General features: G+C 49.8%; 2 protein-coding genes across 3 annotated transcripts in view; one reads left to right on the forward strand and one right to left on the reverse strand.

Moving 5' to 3' along the window:
* Positions 1–15,805, forward strand: part of LOC121555849 (ras-related C3 botulinum toxin substrate 2) — a 33,965-nt gene extending 18,160 nt beyond the window's left edge. The window contains exons 5-7 of one of the 2 annotated variants that reach the window (XM_041869696.2): positions 13,988–14,147; positions 14,685–14,818; positions 15,201–15,805. In XM_041869696.2, coding sequence (XP_041725630.1) covers positions 13,988–14,147; positions 14,685–14,815 — 291 coding nt within the window. In that variant the 3' untranslated portion in view covers positions 14,816–14,818; positions 15,201–15,805. Of the gene's footprint in view, positions 1–13,987; positions 14,152–14,684; positions 14,819–15,200 lie in introns of those variants that run through there. The other variant, XM_045213156.1, reaches the window with a different exon arrangement.
* A 1,128-nt stretch (positions 15,806–16,933) lies between these two features.
* On the reverse strand, positions 16,934–18,483 carry LOC121555868 (kallikrein-8-like). The gene has a single exon (XM_041869725.1). The coding sequence runs from the start codon at positions 18,406–18,408 to the stop codon at positions 17,536–17,538; it is 873 nt and encodes a 290-aa protein (XP_041725659.1). The 5' UTR covers positions 18,409–18,483; the 3' UTR covers positions 16,934–17,535.
* Between the last annotated feature and the right edge of the window lie 1,643 nt (positions 18,484–20,126).

Here is a 20,126-nt window from a genome sequence, read left to right on the forward strand (position 1 = left end):
ACCCCATCATCCTCCTCCCTCTCTACTGTCTCTACACCTCATCCTTCCTCCTCCTTTCTACTATCTCTACACCTCATCCTCATCATCCTCTCTACTGTCTCTACACCTCATCATCCTCCTCCCTCTCTACTGTCTCTACACCCCATCATCCTCCTCCCTCTCTACTGTCTCTACACCCCATCATCCTCCTCCCTCCTCCTCCCTCTCTACTGTCTCTAACCTCATCATCCTCCTCCCTCTCTACTGTCTCTACACCCCATCATCCTCCTCCTCTCTACTGTCTCTACACACCATCATCCTCCTCCCTCTCTACTGTTTCTACACCCATCATCCTCCTCCCTCTCTACTGTCTCTACACCTCATCGTCCTCCTCCCCCTCTACTGTCTCTACCCCCATCATCCTCCTCCCTCTCTACAGTCTCTATACCCCATCATCCTCCTCTCTCTCTACTGTCTCTACACCCCATCCTCCTCCTCTCTCTCTACTGTCTCTACACCCCATCATCCTCCTCCTCTCTCTCTACTGTCTCTACACCTCATCCTCCTTCTCCTCCCTCTCTACTGTCTCTACACCTCATCATCCTCCTCCTCCCTCTCTACTGTCTCTACACCTCCTCCTCCTCCTCCTCCCTCTCTACTGTCTCTACACCTCATCATCCTCCTCCCTCTCTACTGTCTCTACACCCCATCATCCTCCTCCCTCTCTATTGTCTCTACACCCCATCATCCTCCTCCCTCTCTACTGTCTCTACACCTCATCCTCCTCCTCCCTCTCTACTGTCTCTACACTCGTCATCACATCCTCCTTCTCTACTGTCTCTACACCCCATCATCCTCCTCCCTCTCTACTGTCTCTACACCCCATCATCCTCCTCCCTCCTCCTCCCTCTCTACTGTCTCTACACCTCATCATCCTCCTCCCTCTCTACTGTCTCTACACCTCATCCTCCTCCTCTCTCTCTACTGTCTCTACACCCCATCATCCTCCTCCCTCTCTACTGTTTCTACACCCCATCATCCTCCTCCCTCTCTACTGTCTCTACACCTCATCATCCTCCTCCCTCTCTACTGTCTCTACACCCCATCATCCTCCTCCCTCTCTACTGTCTCTACACCCCATCATCCTCCTCCCTCTCTACTGTCTCTACACCCCATCATCCTCCTCCCTCTCTATTGTCTCTATACCCCCTCATCCTCCTCCCTCTCTACTGTTTCTACACCCCATCATCCTCCTCCCTCTCTACTCTCTCTAAACCCCATCATCCTCCTCCCTCTCTACTGTCTCTACACCCCATCCTCCTCCCTCCTCCTCCCTCTCTACTGTCTCTACACCCATCATCATCCTCCCTCTCTACTGTCTCTACACCCCATCATCATCCTCCCTCTCTGCTGTCTCTACACCCCATCATCCTCCTCCTCTCTATTGTCTCTACACCCCATCATCCTCTCCCTCTCTACTGTCTCTACACCCCCTCATCCTCCTCCCTCTCTATTGTCTCTACACCCCCATCATCATCCTCCTCCTCTCTACTGTCTCTACACCCCATCATCCTCTCTCTCTCTACTGTCTCTACACCCATCATCCTCCTCCCTCTCTATTGTCTCTACACCCCATCATCCTCCTCCCTCTCTATTGTCTCTACACCCCATCATCCTCCTCCTCTCTATTGTCTCTACACCCCATCATCCTCCTCCCTCCTCCTCCCTCTCTACTGTCTCTACACCTCATCATCCTCCTCCCTCTCTACTGTCTCTACACCCCATCATCCTCCTCCCTCTCTACTGTCTCTACACCCCATCATCCTCCTCCCTCTCTACTGTTTCTACACCCCATCTTCCTCCTCCCTCTCTACTGTCTCTACACCTCATCTTCCTCCTCCCTCTCTACTGTCTCTACACCCCATCATCCTCCTCCCTCTCTACTTTCTGTACACCCCATCATCCTCCTCCTCTCTACTGTCTCTACACCCCATCATCCTCCTCCCTCTCTGCTGTCTCTACACCCCATCATCCTCCTCCCTCTCTACTGTCTCTACACCCCATCATCCTCTCTCTCTACTGTCTCTACACCCCATCATCCTCCTCCTCTCTCTCTACTGTCTCTACACCCCCTCACCCTCCTCCCTCTCTACTGTCTCTACACCCCATCATCCTCCTCCTCTCTCTCTACTGTCTCTACACCCCATCATCCTCCTCCCTCTCTATTGTCTCTACACCCCCATCATCATCCTCCTCCTCTCTACTGTCTCTACACCCCATCATCCTCCCTCTCTCTCTACTGTCTCTACACCCCATCATCCTCCTCCACACCCCATCATCCTCCTCCTCTCTATTGTCTCTACACCCCATCATCCTCCTCCTCTCTATTGTCTCTACACCCCATCATCCTCCTCCCTCTCTACTGTCTTTACACCTCATCCTCCTCCTCTCTCTCTACTGTCTCTACACCCCATCATCCTCCTCCCTCCTCCTCCCTCTCTACTGTCTCTACACCTCATCATCCTCCTCCCTCTCTACGGTCTCTACACCCCATCATCCTCCTCCCTCTCTACTATCTCTACACCCCATCATCCTCCTCCCTCTCTACTGTTTCTACACCCCATCATCCATCCTCCCACTCTATTGTCTCTACACCCCATCATCCTCCTCCTCTCTCTCTACTGTCTCTACACCCCATCATCCTCCTCCCTCCTCTCTCTCTCTGTCTCTCCACCCCATCATCCTCCTCCTCTCTACTGTCTATACCCCATCATCCTCCTCCTCTCTACTGTCTCTACACCTCATCATCCTCCTCCCTCTCTACTGTCTCTACACCCCATCATCCTCCTCCTCTCTACTGTCTCTACACCCCATCATCCTCCTCCCTCTCTACTGTTTCTACACCCCATATCCTCCTCCCTCTCTATTGTCTCTACACCCCATCATCCCTCCTCTCTCTCTACTGTCTCTACACCCCATCATCCTCCTCCCTCTCTACTGTCTCTACACCCCATCATCCTCCTCCCTCTCTACTGTCTCTACACCCCATCATTCTTCCTCTCTCTACTGTCTCTACACCCCATCATCTCCTCCCTCTCTACTGTCTCTACACCCATCATCTCTCCCTCTCTACTGTCTCTACACCCCATATCATCCTCCTCCTCCTCTCTCTACTGTCTCTACACCCCATCATCCTCCTCCTCTCTACTGTCTCTATACCCATCATCCTCCTCCCTCTCTACTGTCTCTACACCCCATCATCCTCCTCCCTCTCTACTGTCTCTACACCCCATCATCCTCCTCCTCTCTACTGTCTCTACACTCATCATCCTCCTCCCTCTCTACTGTCTCTACCCACTCATCCTCCCCTCTCTCTCTACTGTCTCTACACCCATCATCTCCTCCTCTCTCTACTGTCTCTACACCCCATCATCCTCCTCCTCTCTACTGTCTCTACACCCCATCATCCTCCTCTCTCTCTACTGTCTCTACACCCCATCATCCTCCTCCCTCTCTACTGTCTCTACACCCCATCATCCTCCTCCCTCTCTACTGTCTCTACACCCCATCATCCTCCTCCCTCTCTACTGTCTCTCACCTCATCATCCTCCTCCTCTCTACTGTCTCTACACCCCATCATCCTCCTCCCTCTCTACTGTCTCTACACCTCATCATCGTCCTCCCTCCTCCTCCCTCTGTACTGTCTCTACACCCCATCATCCTCCTCCTCTCTCTCTACTGTCTCTACACCCCATCATCCTCCTCCCTCTCTACTGTCTCTACACCTCATCATCCTCCTCCCTCTCTACTGTCTCTACACCCCATCATCCTCCTCCCTCTCTACTGTCTCTACACCTCATCATCGTCCTCCCTCCTCCTCCCTCTGTACTGTCTCTACACCCCATCATCCTCCTCCCTCTCTACTGTCTCTACACCCCATCATCCCTCCTCCTCTCTATTGTCTCTACACCCCCTCATCCTCCTCCCTCTCTACTGTCTTTACACCCCATCATCCTCCTCCTCTCTCTCTACTGTCTCTACACCTCATCCTCCTTCTCCTCCCTCTCTACTGTCTCTACACCTCATCATCCTCCTCCTCCATCTCTACTGTCTCTACACCCCATCATCCTCCTCCCTCTCTACTGTCTCTACACCTCATCCTCCTCCTCCCTTTCTACTATCTCTACACCTCATCCTCCTCCTCCCTCTCTACTGTCTCTACACCTCATCATCCTCCTCCCTCTCTACTGTCTCTACACCCCATCATCCTCCTCCCTCTCTACTGTCTCTACACCCCATCATCCTCCTCCCTCCTCCTCCCTCTCTACTGTCTCTACACCTCATCATCCTCCTCCCTCTCTACTGTCTCTACACCCCATCATCCTCCTCCCTCTCTACTGTCTCTACACACCATCATCCTCCTCCCTCTCTACTGTTTCTACACCCCATCATCCTCCTCCCTCTCTACTGTCTCTACACCTCATCGTCCTCCTCCCCCTCTACTGTCTCTACCCCCATCATCCTCCTCCCTCTCTACAGTCTCTATACCCCATCATCCTCCTCTCTCTCTACTGTCTCTACACCCCCATCCTCCTCCTCTCTCTCTACTGTCTCTACACCCCATCATCCTCCTCCTCTCTCTCTACTGTCTCTACACCTCATCCTCCTTCTCCTCCCTCTCTACTGTCTCTACACCTCATCATCCTCCTCCTCCCTCTCTACTGTCTCTACACCTCCTCCTCCTCCTCCTCCCTCTCTACTGTCTCTACGCCTCATCATCCTCCTCCTCTCTACTGTCTCTACACCCCATCATCCTCCTCCTCTCTATTGTCTCTACACCTCATCATCCTCCTCTCTCTACTGTCTCTACACCTCATCCTCCTCCTCCTCTCTACTGTCTCTACACTCATCATCCTCCTCCTTCTCTACTGTCTCTACACCCATCATCCTCCTCCCTCTCTACTGTCTCTACACCCCATCATCCTCCTCCCTCCTCCTCCCTCTCTACTGTCTCTACACCTCATCATCCTCCTCCTCTCTACTGTCTCTACACCTCATCCTCCTCCTCTCTCTCTACTGTCTCTACACCCCATCATCCTCCTCCCTCTCTACTGTTTCTACACCCCCATCATCCTCCTCCCTCTCTACTGTCTCTACACCTCATCATCCTCCTCCTCTCTACTGTCTCTACACCCCATCATCCTCCTCCCTCTCTACTGTCTCTACACCCCATCATCCTCCTTCCTCTCTACTGTCTCTACACCCCATCATCCTCCTCCCTCTCTATTGTCTCTATACCCCCTCATCCTCCTCCCTCTCTACTGTTTCTACACCCCATCATCCTCCTCCCTCTCTACTCTCTCTAAACCCCATCATCCTCCTCCCTCTCTACTGTCTCTACACCCCATCCTCCTCCCTCCTCCTCCCTCTCTACTGTCTCTACACCCCATCATCCTCCTCCCTCTCTACTGTCTCTACACCCCATCATCCTCCTCCCTCTCTACTGTCTCTACACCCCATCATCCTCCTCCCTCTCTATTGTCTCTACACCCCATCATCCTCCTCCCTCTCTACTGTCTCTACACCTCATCCTCCTCCTCTCTATTGTCTCTACACCCCATCATCATCCTCCTCCCTCTCTACTGTCTCTACACCCCATCATCCTCCTCTCTCTCTACTGTCTCTACACCCCATCATCCTCCTCCCTCTCTATTGTCTCTACACCCCATCATCCTCCTCCCTCTCTATTGTCTCTACACCCCATCATCCTCCTCGCTCTCTATTGTCTCTACACCACATCATCATCCTCCCTCCTCCTCCTCTCTACTGTCTCTACACCTCATCATCCTCCTCCCTCTCTACTGTCTCTACACCCCATCATCCTCCTCCTCTCTACTGTCTCTACACCCCATCATCCTCCTCCCTCTCTACTGTTTCTACACCCCATCTTCCTCCTCCCTCTCTACTGTCTCTACACCTCATCTTCCTCCTCCCTCTCTACTGTCTCTACACCCCATCATCCTCCTCCCTCTCTACTTTCTGTACACCCCATCATCCTCCTCCCTCTCTACTGTCTCTACACCCCATCATCCTCCTCCCTCTCTACTGTCTCTACACCCCATCATCCTCCTCCCTCTCTACTGTCTCTACACCCCATCATCCTCCTCCCTCTCTACTGTCTCTACACCCCATCATCCTCCTCCTCTCTCTCTACTGTCTCTACACCCCCTCACCCTCCTCCCTCTCTACTGTCTCTACACCCCATCATCCTCCTCCTCTCTCTCTACTGTCTCTACACCCCATCATCCTCCTCCCTCTCTATTGTCTCTACACCCCATCATCATCCTCCTCCCTCTCTACTGTCTCTACACCCCATCATCCTCCTCTCTCTCTACTGTCTCTACACCCCATCATCCTCCTCCACACCCCATCATCCTCCTCCCTCTCTATTGTCTCTACACCCCATCATCCTCCTCCCTCTCTATTGTCTCTACACCCCATCATCCTCCTCCCTCTCTACTGTCTTTACACCTCATCCTCCTCCTCTCTCTCTACTGTCTCTACACCCCATCATCCTCCTCCCTCCTCCTCCCTCTCTACTGTCTCTACACCTCATCATCCTCCTCCCTCTCTACTGTCTCTACACCCCATCATCCTCCTCCCTCTCTACTATCTCTACACCCCATCATCCTCCTCCCTCTCTACTGTTTCTACACCCCATCATCCTCCTCCCACTCTATTGTCTCTACACCCCATCATCCTCCTCCTCTCTCTCTACTGTCTCTACACCCCATCATCCTCCTCCCTCCTCCTCTCTCTCTACTGTCTCTACACCCCATCATCCTCCTCCCTCTCTACTGTCTATACACCCCATCATCCTCCTCCCTCTCTACTGTCTCTACACCTCATCATCCTCCTCCCTCTCTACTGTCTCTACACCCCATCATCCTCCTCCCTCTCTACTGTCTCTACACCCCATCATCCTCCTCCCTCTCTACTGTTTCTACACCCCATCATCCTCCTCCCTCTCTATTGTCTCTACACCCCATCATCCTCCTCCTCTCTCTCTACTGTCTCTACACCCCATCATCCTCCTCCCTCTCTACTGTCTCTACACCCCATCATCCTCCTCCCTCTCTACTGTCTCTACACCCCATCATTCTCCTCCCTCTCTACTGTCTCTACACCCCATCATCCTCCTCCCCTCTCTACTGTCTCTACACCCCATCATCCTCCTCCCTCTCTACTGTCTCTACACCCCATCATCCTCCTCCCTCCTCCTCTCTCTCTACTGTCTCTACACCCCATCATCCTCCTCCCTCTCTACTGTCTATACACCCCATCATCCTCCTCCCTCTCTACTGTCTCTACACCCCATCATCCTCCTCCCTCTCTACTGTCTCTACACCCCATCATCCTCCTCCCTCTCTACTGTCTCTACACCTCATCATCCTCCTCCCTCTCTACTGTCTCTACACCCCATCCTCCTCCTCTCTCTCTACTGTCTCTACACCCCATCATCCTCCTCCTCTCTCTACTGTCTCTACACCCCATCATCCTCCTCCCTCTCTACTGTCTCTACACCCCATCATCCTCCTCTCTCTCTACTGTCTCTACACCCCATCATCCTCCTCCCTCTCTACTGTCTCTACACCCCATCATCCTCCTCCCTCTCTACTGTCTCTACACCCCATCATCCTCCTCCCTCTCTACTGTCTCTACACCCCATCCTCCTCCTCCCTCTCTACTGTCTCTACACCTCCTCCTCCTCCTCCCTCTCTACTGTCTCTACACCCCATCATCCTCCTCCACACCCCATCATCCTCCTCCCTCTCTATTGTCTCTACACCCCATCATCCTCCTCCCTCTCTATTGTCTCTACACCCCATCATCCTCCTCCCTCTCTACTGTCTTTACACCTCATCCTCCTCCTCTCTCTCTACTGTCTCTACACCCCATCATCCTCCTCCCTCCTCCTCCCTCTCTACTGTCTCTACACCTCATCATCCTCCTCCCTCTCTACTGTCTCTACACCCCATCATCCTCCTCCCTCTCTACTGTCTCTACACCCCATCATCCTCCTCCCTCTCTACTGTTTCTACACCCCATCATCCTCCTCCCTCTCTACTGTCTCTACACCTCATCGTCCTCCTCCCCCTCTACTGTCTCTACCCCCATCATCCTCCTCCCTCTCTACAGTCTCTATACCCCATCATCCTCCTCTCTCTCTACTGTCTCTACACCCCATCCTCCTCCTCTCTCTCTACTGTCTCTACACCCCATCATCCTCCTCCTCTCTCTCTACTGTCTCTACACCTCATCCTCCTTCTCCTCCCTCTCTACTGTCTCTACACCTCATCATCCTCCTCCTCCCTCTCTACTGTCTCTACACCTCCTCCTCCTCCTCCTCTCTACTGTCTCTACACCTCATCATCCTCCTCCCTCTCTACTGTCTCTACACCCCATCATCCTCCTCCCTCTCTATTGTCTCTACACCCCATCATCCTCCTCCCTCTCTACTGTCTCTACACCTCATCCTCCTCCTCCCTCTCTACTGTCTCTACACCTCATCATCCTCCTCCTTCTCTACTGTCTCTACACCCCATCATCCTCCTCCCTCTCTACTGTCTCTACACCCCATCATCCTCCTCCTCCTCCTCCCTCTCTACTGTCTCTACACCTCATCATCCTCCTCCCTCTCTACTGTCTCTACACCTCATCCTCCTCCTCTCTCTCTACTGTCTCTACACCCCATCATCCTCCTCCCTCTCTACTGTCTCTACACCCCATCATCCTCCTCCCTCCTCCTCCCTCTCTACTGTCTCTACACCTCATCATCCACCTCCCTCTCTACTGTCTCTACACCTCATCCTCCTCCTCCCTCTCTACTGTCTCTACACCTCATCATCCTCCTCCTTCTCTACTGTCTCTACACCCCATCATCCTCCTCCCTCTCTACTGTCTCTACACCCCATCATCCTCCTCCCTCCTCCTCCCTCTCTACTGTCTCTACACCCCATCATCCTCCTCCCTCTCTACTGTCTCTACACCCCATCATCCTCCTCCCTCTCTACTGTCTCTACACCCCATCATCCTCCTCCCTCTCTATTGTCTCTATACCCCCTCATCCTCCTCCCTCTCTACTGTTTCTACACCCCATCATCCTCCTCCTCTCTACTCTCTCTAAACCCCATCATCCTCCTCCCTCTCTACTGTCTCTACACCCCCATCCTCCTCCCTCCTCCTCCCTCTCTACTGTCTCTACACCCCATCATCCTCCTCCCTCTCTACTGTCTCTACACCCCATCATCCTCCTCCCTCTCTACTGTCTCTACACCCCATCATCCTCCTCCCTCTCTATTGTCTCTACACCCCATCATCCTCCTCCCTCTCTACTGTCTCTACACCCCCTCATCCTCCTCCCTCTCTATTGTCTCTACACCCCATCATCATCCTCCTCCCTCTCTACTGTCTCTACACCCCATCATCCTCCTCTCTCTCTACTGTCTCTACACCCCATCATCCTCCTCCCTCTCTATTGTCTCTACACCCCATCATCCTCCTCCCTCTCTATTGTCTCTACACCCCATCATCCTCCTCCCTCTCTATTGTCTCTACACCCCATCATCCTCCTCCCTCCTCCTCCCTCTCTACTGTCTCTACACCTCATCATCCTCCTCCCTCTCTACTGTCTCTACACCCCATCATCCTCCTCCCTCTCTACTGTCTCTACACCCCATCATCCTCCTCCCTCTCTACTGTTTCTACACCCCATCTTCCTCCTCCCTCTCTACTGTCTCTACACCTCATCTTCCTCCTCCCTCTCTACTGTCTCTACACCCCATCATCCTCCTCCCTCTCTACTTTCTGTACACCCCATCATCCTCCTCCCTCTCTACTGTCTCTACACCCCATCATCCTCCTCCCTCTCTACTGTCTCTACACCCCATCATCCTCCTCCCTCTCTACTGTCTCTACACCCCATCATCCTCCTCCCTCTCTACTGTCTCTACACCCCATCATCCTCCTCCTCTCTCTCTACTGTCTCTACACCCCCTCACCCTCCTCCCTCTCTACTGTCTCTACACCCCATCATCCTCCTCCTCTCTCTCTACTGTCTCTACACCCCATCATCCTCCTCCCTCTCTATTGTCTCTACACCCCATCATCATCCTCCTCCCTCTCTACTGTCTCTACACCCCATCATCCTCCTCTCTCTCTACTGTCTCTACACCCCATCATCCTCCTCCACACCCCATCATCCTCCTCCCTCTCTATTGTCTCTACACCCCATCATCCTCCTCCCTCTCTATTGTCTCTACACCCCATCATCCTCCTCCCTCTCTACTGTCTTTACACCTCATCCTCCTCCTCTCTCTCTACTGTCTCTACACCCCATCATCCTCCTCCCTCTCTACTGTCTATACACCCCATCATCCTCCTCCCTCTCTACTGTCTCTACACCTCATCATCCTCCTCCCTCTCTACTGTCTCTACACCCCATCATCCTCCTCCCTCTCTACTGTCTCTACACCCCATCATCCTCCTCCCTCTCTACTGTTTCTACACCCCATCATCCTCCTCCCTCTCTATTGTCTCTACACCCCATCATCCTCCTCCTCTCTCTCTACTGTCTCTACACCCCATCATCCTCCTCCCTCTCTACTGTCTCTACACCCCATCATCCTCCTCCCTCTCTACTGTCTCTACACCCCATCATTCTCCTCCCTCTCTACTGTCTCTACACCCCATCATCCTCCTCCCTCTCTACTGTCTCTACACCCCATCATCCTCCTCCTCTCTACTGTCTCTACACCCCATCATCCTCTCTTCCCTCCTCCTCTCTCTCTACTGTCTCTACACCCCATCATCCTCCTCCCTCTCTACTGTCTCTACACCCCATCATCCTCCTCCTCTCTACTGTCTCTACACCCCATCATCCTCCTCCCTCTCTACTGTCTCTACACCCCATCATCCTCCTCCCTCTCTACTGTCTCTACACCTCATCATCCTCCTCCCTCTCTACTGTCTCTACACCCTCATCCTCCTCTCTCTCTACTGTCTCTACACCCCATCATCCTCCTCCCTCTCTACTGTCTCTACACCCCATCATCTTCCTCCCTCTCTACTGTCTCTACACCCCATCATCCTCCTCTCTCTCTACTGTCTCTACACCCCATCATCCTCTTCCTCTCTACTGTCTCTACACCCCCATCATCCTCCTCCCTCTCTACTGTCTCTACACCCCATCATCCTCCTCTCTATCTACTGTCTCTACACCCCCATCCTCCTCCTCCCTCTCTACTGTCTCTACACCTCCTCCTCCTCCTCCTCTCTACTGTCTCTACACCCCATCATCCTCCTCCACACCCCATCATCCTCCTCCCTCTCTATTGTCTCTACACCCCATCATCCTCCTCCCTCTCTATTGTCTCTACACCCCATCATCCTCCTCCCTCTCTACTGTCTTTACACCTCATCCTCCTCCTCTCTCTCTACTGTCTCTACACCCCATCATCCTCCTCCCTCCTCCTCCCTCTCTACTGTCTCTACACCTCATCATCCTCCTCCCTCTCTACTGTCTCTACACCCCATCATCCTCCTCCCTCTCTACTGTCTCTACACCCCATCATCCTCCTCCCTCTCTACTGTTTCTACACCCCATCATCCTCATCCCTCTCTACTGTCTCTACACCTCATCATCCTCCTCCCTCTCTACTGTCTCTACACCCCATCATCCTCCTCCCTCTCTACTGTCTCTACACCCCATCATCCTCCTCCCTCTCTACTGTCTCTACACCCCATCATCCTCCTATCTCTCTACTGTCTCTACACCCCATCATCCTCCTCCCTCTCTACTGTCTCTACACCCCATCATCCTCCTCCCTCTCTATTGTCTCTACACCCCATCATCCGCCTCCTCTCTCTCTACTGTCTCTACACCCCATCATCCTCCTCCCTCTCTACTGTCTCTACACCCCATCATCCTCCTCCTCTCTCTACTGTCTCTACACCCCATCATCCTCCTCCCTCTCTACTGTCTCTACACCCCATCATCCTCCTCCCTCTCTACTGTCTCTACACCCCATCATCCTCCTCCCTCTCTACTGTCTCTACACCCCATCATCCTCCTCCCTCTCTACTGTCTCTACACCCCATCATCCTCCTCCCTCTCTACTGTCTCTACACCCCATCATCCTCCTCCCTCTCTACTGTCTCTACACCTCATCATCCTCCTCCCTCTCTACTGTCTCTACACCCCATCATCCTCCTCCCTCTCTACTGTCTCTACACCTCATCATCCTCCTCCCTCTCTACTGTCTCTACACCCCATCATCCTCCTCCCTCTCTACTGTCTCTACACCTCATCATCCTCCTCCCTCTCTACTGTCTCTACACCCCATCCTCCTCCTCTCTCTCTACTGTCTCTACACCCCATCATCCTCCTCCTCTCTCTACTGTCTCTACACCCCATCATCCTCCTCCCTCTCTACTGTCTCTACACCCATCATCCTCCTCCCTCTCTACTGTCTCTACACCCCATCCTCCTCCTCCCTCTCTACTGTCTCTACACCTCATCCTCCTCCTCCCTCTCTACTGTCTCTACACCTCCTCCTCCTCCTCCCTCTCTACTGTCTCTACACCCCATCATCCTCCTCTCTGTCACGATCGTCGTAGGAAGTAGACCAAGGCGCAGCGTGATGAACGAACATGTTTATTTATCATTAGCGATAAACACGGACAGTAAACAAAAACAACAAACGACTCGTAACGTCCTAGGTAACATAGACCAACACGGAACAAAAACCCACAAACACAAAGGGCAAAACATACAGTTTAAATATGGCTCCCAATCAGAGACAACCAGCCACAGCTGACACTCGTTGCCTCTGATTGGGAGTCACTCAGGCAAACATAGAAACAGAAGAACTAGAACCCCCAACATAGAAATAAACACATAGAATGAACACACCCTGGCTCAACATATAGAGTCCCAGAGCCAGGGTGTGACAATCTCTCTCTACTGTCTCTACACCTCATCCTCCTCCTCCCTTTCTACTGTCTCTACACCCCATCATCCTCCTCTCTCTCTACTGTCTCTACACCTCATCCTCCTTCTCCTCCCTCTCTATTGTCTCTACACCCCATCATCCTCCTCCCTCTCTACTGTCTCTACACCCCATCCTCCTCCCTCCTCCTCCCTCTCTACTGTCTCTACACCCCATCATCCTCCTCCCTCTCTACTGTCTCTACCCCCATCATCCTCCTCCCTCTCTACTGTTTCTACACCTCATCATCCTCCTTTGTGGGTCTGTGTAATCTGAGGGAAATACGTGTCTCTAATATGGTCATACATTTGGCAGGAGGTTAGGAAGTGCAGCTCAGTTTCCACCTCATTTTGTGGGCAGTGTGCACATAGCCTGTCTTCTCTTGAGAGCCAGGTCTGCCTACGGCGGCCTTTCTCAATAGCAAGGATATGTCAAGTAATTATCTTTTTGGTTTTTCATGATTTGGTTGGGTCTAATTGTGTTGCTGTCCTGGGTCTCTGTGGGGTCTGTTTGTGTTTGTGAAGCCAGCTTGCTTAGGTGACCCTTCTCCAGGTTAAGCTCTCTGTAGATTATGGATTATGATTTTGTTATGGAAGGTTTGGGAATTGCTTCCTTTTAGGTGGTTGTAGAATTTAACATCTCATTTCTGGATTTGGATATTTAGCAGGTATCAACCCCCCTTCTGCTCTGCATGCATTATTTGGTGTTTTGCGTTGTACACAGAGGATATTTTTGCAGAATTCTGCATGCAGTCTCTCTCTCTCTCTCTGTCTCTGTCTATCTCTATCTCTATCTGTCTATCTCTCTCTCACTCTCGCTCTCTCTCCCTTTTGCCCTACTGTGGTATCAAGAGGTGTGGTACACTGGTAGCTACTAGCTGATAATAAAATATTTCTCAATTTCTCTCTCTCTCCTCCTCCACTCCCTCCCCCCCTCCCTCTCTCTCTCTCTCTCTTTAGTGGTACCCGGAGGTGCGTCACCACTGCCCGTCAACCCCTATCATCCTAGTGGGTACTAAGCTGGATCTGAGGGACGAGAAGGAGACCATCGAGAAGCTCAAAGAGAAGAAACTGGCCCCCATCACCTACCCACAAGGCCTAGCGCTGGCCAAGGAGATTGGTAGGTCACTGCATATAATAATCCATTGCTTTTTATAATGATGGAATTGCATTTTGTAAAGCACTCTAAAGCACTTTGTGTTAACAGCTGATGTAAATAGAGCTTTATAATATACAGTACATTTGATTGATTGATATTTTGTTTTACAAGTGTTCTATGAATTGTATTAAATGAGAGAAGCTATACCAATCTATTCAGACCGCATCTCCTCAGATTCACATCTGTTCACATACAACATACTGTTCATAGAGAATGAAGTGCCTAGCTATGTTGCATGCATGTACACAGTATTGACCTCTCTCTCTCTCTCTCTCTCTCTCTCTCTCTCTCTCTCTCTCTCTCTCTCTCTCTCTCTCTCTCTCTCTCTCTCTCTCCTCTCTCTCTCTCTCTCTCTCTCTCTCTCTCTCTCTCTCTCTCTCTCTCTCTCTCTCTCTCTCTCTCTCTCTCTCTCTCTCTCTCTCTCTCTCTCTCTCTCTCTCTCTCTCTCTCTCTCTCTCTCTCTCTCTCCCTCCCGCCTTCCACCATCTCCCGCCCCAGACTCTGTGAAGTACCTGGAGTGTTCTGCTCTGACCCAGCGTGGCCTGAAGACAGTGTTTGACGAGGCTATCAGGGCAGTACTCTGCCCACAGCCAACCAAGGTCGGGAAGAAGAAATGTCTACTGCTCTAACAGGTGAGAGGGAGGCAGGGAGGTAGGGAGGGATGGATGGAGAGGGAGGTAGGGAGGGATGGATGGATGGAGAGGGAGGGAGGGAGGGAGGGAGGGAGGGAGGGAGGGAGGGAGGGAGGGAGGGAGGGTGGTAGGGAGGGTGAGGCAGGGCCTCTGCCCACAGCCCACCAAGGTTAGGAAGAAGGGATGCCTAGTTCTCTAACTGATGAGAGTGATGGAGGGAGGGAGAGATGGAGGGAGGGAGGTTTGGAATCTCTGAAAAGAAAGACGGCGATAGTGTGTGAAAGAAAGAGGGTGACAGTGAGAAAGCTAGAGATTACATTTACCTGTATTCTATCTACATTATTCTCACAATCTGTTGTTGTTGTTGTTTCTTTGGATGCAGCTAAGAGTGAAAATGGACAGCGAACAAACCAGGGAGAAAGATGTTAACTTCAATAAAAACATTGACTTTATTCCTTCTGAAAGCCTATATGGTTAAATACATATAAAATACTATAATTAAATAATGTTAAATCTATTACAATGGTTTCTGATGTGTGCTTGTTTGGTACTGGTATATAGTGTATGATATAGGAGTTTTTGTAAAAGGAAAAAGTTGTATAATCTTTGCAGAATATTAATAATCTGAATAATACAATACTGTAATATTCTCCCCTCTACTGTGAAGGTGATATTTGACCTTGATGTAAGTGTGTCCCAAATGGCACCCTAATCCCTATGTGTACTACTTTTGACCAGAGCTCTATGGGTGTCCTAGTGCACTACATAGGGAATTGGGTTTTATTTGGGACACATACAAATTGTTTTGGTATACAATTAAACTCAATTTTCAAACACTGCCACCACCATCATCATGATCATCATCATTATTATGAGTTGTGGTTTGATGATGCCCTCTGTCCAATTTCTCTAGATCTGCTTCCAACCGCTATATAAAGGACAGTTAATCTGTAAAATCAATCTGGATTAAATATGTTAATTAATTGATTAATGACTGTGAAATTATTTATTGTGTCTTTAGCCAATTCATGTATTGCAGTGAGGTCAACCCTAGCCAGTTGTTGGGTTTAGGATGAAGAGAGAGAGGGAGAGAGAGAGAGAGGGAGAGAGAAGGGGAGAGGGAGAGAGAGAGAGAGAGAGAGAGAGAGAGAGAGAGAGAGAGAGAGAGAGAGAGAGAGAGAGAGAGAGAGAGAGAGAGAGAGAGAGAGAGAGAGAGAGAGAGAGAGAGAGAGAGAGAGAGAGAGAGAGAGAGAGAGAGAGAGAGAGAGAGAGAGAGAGAGAGAGAGAGGTCAATACTGTGTACATGCATGCAACATAGCTAGGCACTTCATTCTCTATGAACAGTATGTTGTATGTGAACAGATGTGAATCTGAGGAGATGCAGTCTGAATAGATTGGTACAGCTTCTCTCATTTAATACCACCTCTAAGTGGGGGGAGGAAATGAAAATGTTGGATGGGGGGGGGGAGAAGGGGAAGGCAGGGGTAAGAGTGGTTACAGACAGACAGAAAGACAAACAGAAAGACAGAATAAGAGTAGAACTCTATTTTCCACCGTGATTTGGCCCATTTAAGAGCTAGTAATGTTTGTTTGAGATCGTCTTGAGGTTGGCTCAAGGACGTTCGACTGAATCAAAGGCTAATTCTCTACCCTTCTCCCGAAGTGTGCACTTGTACACTCCCCTCGTGAATTTAAAAGGAATGGACTGGTATGAGGAATATGGTGGAAACTCCCTCCAGCCATGATTGCACCTATCCAATGATTTTAAATGCATAAATGGGAGGGAACAAGTGCACACTTGATTGTGTCTGTCAGTTGCAGCTTGAGTACCCTCAAACAACCCGATTCTTATGGGGATTCTCCCTTTGTAGGGAGACATGCTTTACTCATAGCTACATCTACATGTAACAGTACTGTACTATAAGTCCTGCAGAACTTGGCTTTGTCCCAAATGGCACGCTATTCCCTATATAGTGCTCTTTTTACCAGGCCCCTATGGGACCTGGTCAAAAGTAGTGCACTGGGTACTGGTCAAAAGTAGTGTATTAAATAAGATATAGGGTGCCATTTGGGACTCACTTTAGTGTCTCATAGAACAAACAACAACCAGCTTATTCCAGAACCAATCATTTTAATTGTCAACAGTAAAAGGCTGTGTTAAATGTATATTTAGTTCATTCAGGTATTTTAGTGTAGTAGTGCCCTAGTTAATGGGTTGCTAGTGAATGTCCAGAGGCATTCAGTTGTTTAAAGCCGGGATTTAATCCAAGGTGCATTGACAACAATCACACTTCACATGACTATTAAAGGTAATTTACGTTGAGCCAACATCTGCAGCACTTTGAATGTGATCTCTGCAAACATCAGTTAAATGTATTTTAATGAAATGCCGTTTTGTGGATAGTGCAGTGTGCTTGTCAACAACACACCTTTGATTGATTACCAGCCTTCGTGTGTCCAGGCAGACAGAGTAACTGTGGGATATACTAAACTATACAGTACCACAATGGGATATACACTATCAACATTCTGGATTAACACACTACAGTTAGAACAAGAATGGAGACAGTTACAGTGGGATATAAACGATCAATTTTCTGGATTAACACACTACACTTATAACAAGAATGAGTTAATCTGAGATCTCTTTTATGGTTTATTAGGATACAATAATAAGCTTTTGCTGTTAATCAAATCAAAACGGTCCGTTTTCTTCTTTACTTGCCAATGATCTTCTTTATCCAGACTTTGTACTTGCAGACATCCATGATGAGTGCCGCTGCAGAACATTCTTCACCAGTGTTATCAGCGATGAAGACACCATAGAGCTGGTTCTTATACACCACACCTGCCCCAGAGTCACCTCTACAGGTTTCCACTCCAACACGTTGTGCACAGAAGATGTCTTGATGGGATTTTGCCATGGAGGCGTCACATTTCATAACATCCAGCTCTGCACAATGTAGGACTTTGGTGTTGGCAGCAGCAGGTGCTTCAGCAGCAGGTTCCCCAGCATCAGGTTCCCCAGCATCAGGTTCCCCAGCATCAGGTTCCCCAGCATCCGGTGCAGCAGGTGTAGTGGCTGCATAGCCTGCAATCTGAACTGTTTGGAACTCTTCTGGTTTAGATGTCTTCCCCCGAAGTTTGGCCAAAAACTGTGCACAATCACCAAGAGAGATTGGATCAACCCCAGGTCCTGGAACAGCTCCCGGCACTGGCCTTGGTAACTGCAGTAGCATGATGTCATGGGTTCGTCCATTCTTATCTTTATGGATCGCCTTCTGTTTGATTTCTACTAGAGGTTTCACAGGGCCTGGATCTCCAACTGCTTCTGCATACATCTTCCATTCTGGTCCATCAGGCCAACAGCGAGCAGCGGTTAGAAGCCACTTGTTGGTGATCAGAGAACTGCTGCAGTCCTTTTGCAATCCTTTCGATGGATTTTTAGCTGTCAAACGGACATGGTATTGCCTTTCGGTGGGACTGCACGTACCTGCCCCGATGACTCTCTTCTGAATGTCGCCCAATGTGATCTCTGCCAACATTAGAGAGAGCAGTAGAACACCGCTCAGGATCTTCATGGTCTTCATGACCGCTGCATTTTACAGAGGAAACATCTGTGGTATTAAACATATTCTGACCCCGTATCTCAAAACGTATCCACCATCCAGCCTCCTGCATGCTAATCAACTCAATTTGATTGGCTGACTCTTTGGTACGGTGACTTTATATATGTAAAATTGATTTATTTGAATGAATCCATAAAGGGGTATCCAGGTAGCCCAGAGGTTAGAGAGACATGCATGTATCCCCATCGGTACCTTGAGCAAGGCACTTAATTACTAAACTGCTCCAAGGGGCCACAATGCAGCTGACCCTGACTTCCAACTCCTTAGTAAGTGTGTGTGTGTGTGTGTGTGTGTGTGTGTGTGTTTCCTGGGGGAAAAATAAACTACCTGTAAAATAACATAATTCTAGTTATACTCAACTACACCCCAAAATACTAACTCTATCCAATTATGAAAGTGACATGACCAGGAAACAGTTATAGACAGTTACGGCCTACTAATTGGGCACAGAGCTTTCCCCCCCTAGTCAGGCCAAATGCTCAGCAAAACCTTGGGGACCTAGTTATGATGCATTGCCAGACATATAGTATGTGCAAGAACAAAAAGAAGAACAACATAATGTATACAAATCCTGAGACTAATCAATTCCCCCCTGGGGATTGAAATAAAGTACAATTCAGTTGGTGTCTTCAGTTGAACTTTTGGAACTGACACAAGTCAATGCACCATAGCCTACTTGGCTTTTTGTCTGGCTCTTTGTAGGCAAATGATCTCTCTGAGGAATAGTTGTGCCAAAGACTTCAACGGACACTAAACGTTTACAACAGGAGAGGTTTTGCATTATACAGCAGAGGTGTAACTGAAATATGCGGGGTGAATTTGAGCTATTGAGTCTCCTCATACAACGTCTATTCCGCTCTTTGGACTTTATACCTTCTTATCAAAACCTCCTCGGCAGCAAACCGGATAAAAAAACTCCACTCTATGCTATCATTGTTCTATATCACATTTCAGTTGGTATATGAATATTGATAAAACTTCCACTTAACTTTATATGTGACTATAAAAGTATCTGTTTGACTAAAGATGCATAACGGTATATGGCTCCACCAGGAAAGTGAATCTATGCAAACTTTTGACAGTTGACACCAAACGTCAATATGTGACCATCGATGTTGAAGGCTGTATATGTAACTGCCAGGATCAAATTGTGGACTTCTTACATGCCAAGCCAGCGTCTTCACCATTAGACAATAGGAGTACATCCCCTTGGTCTGAAGGGTGACATTTTGGGAAAACAAATCTCAGGCAGAGCTATACTCATCACGAGAGCGTGATTCCAAATCGCGTCCACTACATAAAGATATGAAACATAATACTTGTGGCAGCATCTCAGTGCTCTCCAAGAGTGCAGGCTGAGGACATCTCTGTAAACTCCTGCACTCCACGCCAACTTACCAACCGGTGTCCGGTGCGTTCCAACTCGGGGTCCACAGGGAAAGAGGGACGGCCCCGTGATCATCCATCTCCCAGGGTAGGCGTGAGTATTCCATCGTCATCGCTTTCTGCCAAACCCGTCCTGGTTTCCATTTCACTGGTTGGCTGTCCCTCATGTATTGTCTCCACAGCTCTAGTGGACTCTGGTGCCGAGGGGATTCTATCGACCAGGCCCTTGCCTCCTCCCTGAACATCACCTCATACCCGCTCTCATTTCCTTTTCCGGTCCAAGCTTTGGATAA

This window comes from Coregonus clupeaformis, unplaced genomic scaffold (assembly GCF_020615455.1).
Source record: "Coregonus clupeaformis isolate EN_2021a unplaced genomic scaffold, ASM2061545v1 scaf0083, whole genome shotgun sequence".
NCBI classification, from domain to species: Eukaryota; Metazoa; Chordata; class Actinopteri; order Salmoniformes; family Salmonidae; genus Coregonus; species Coregonus clupeaformis.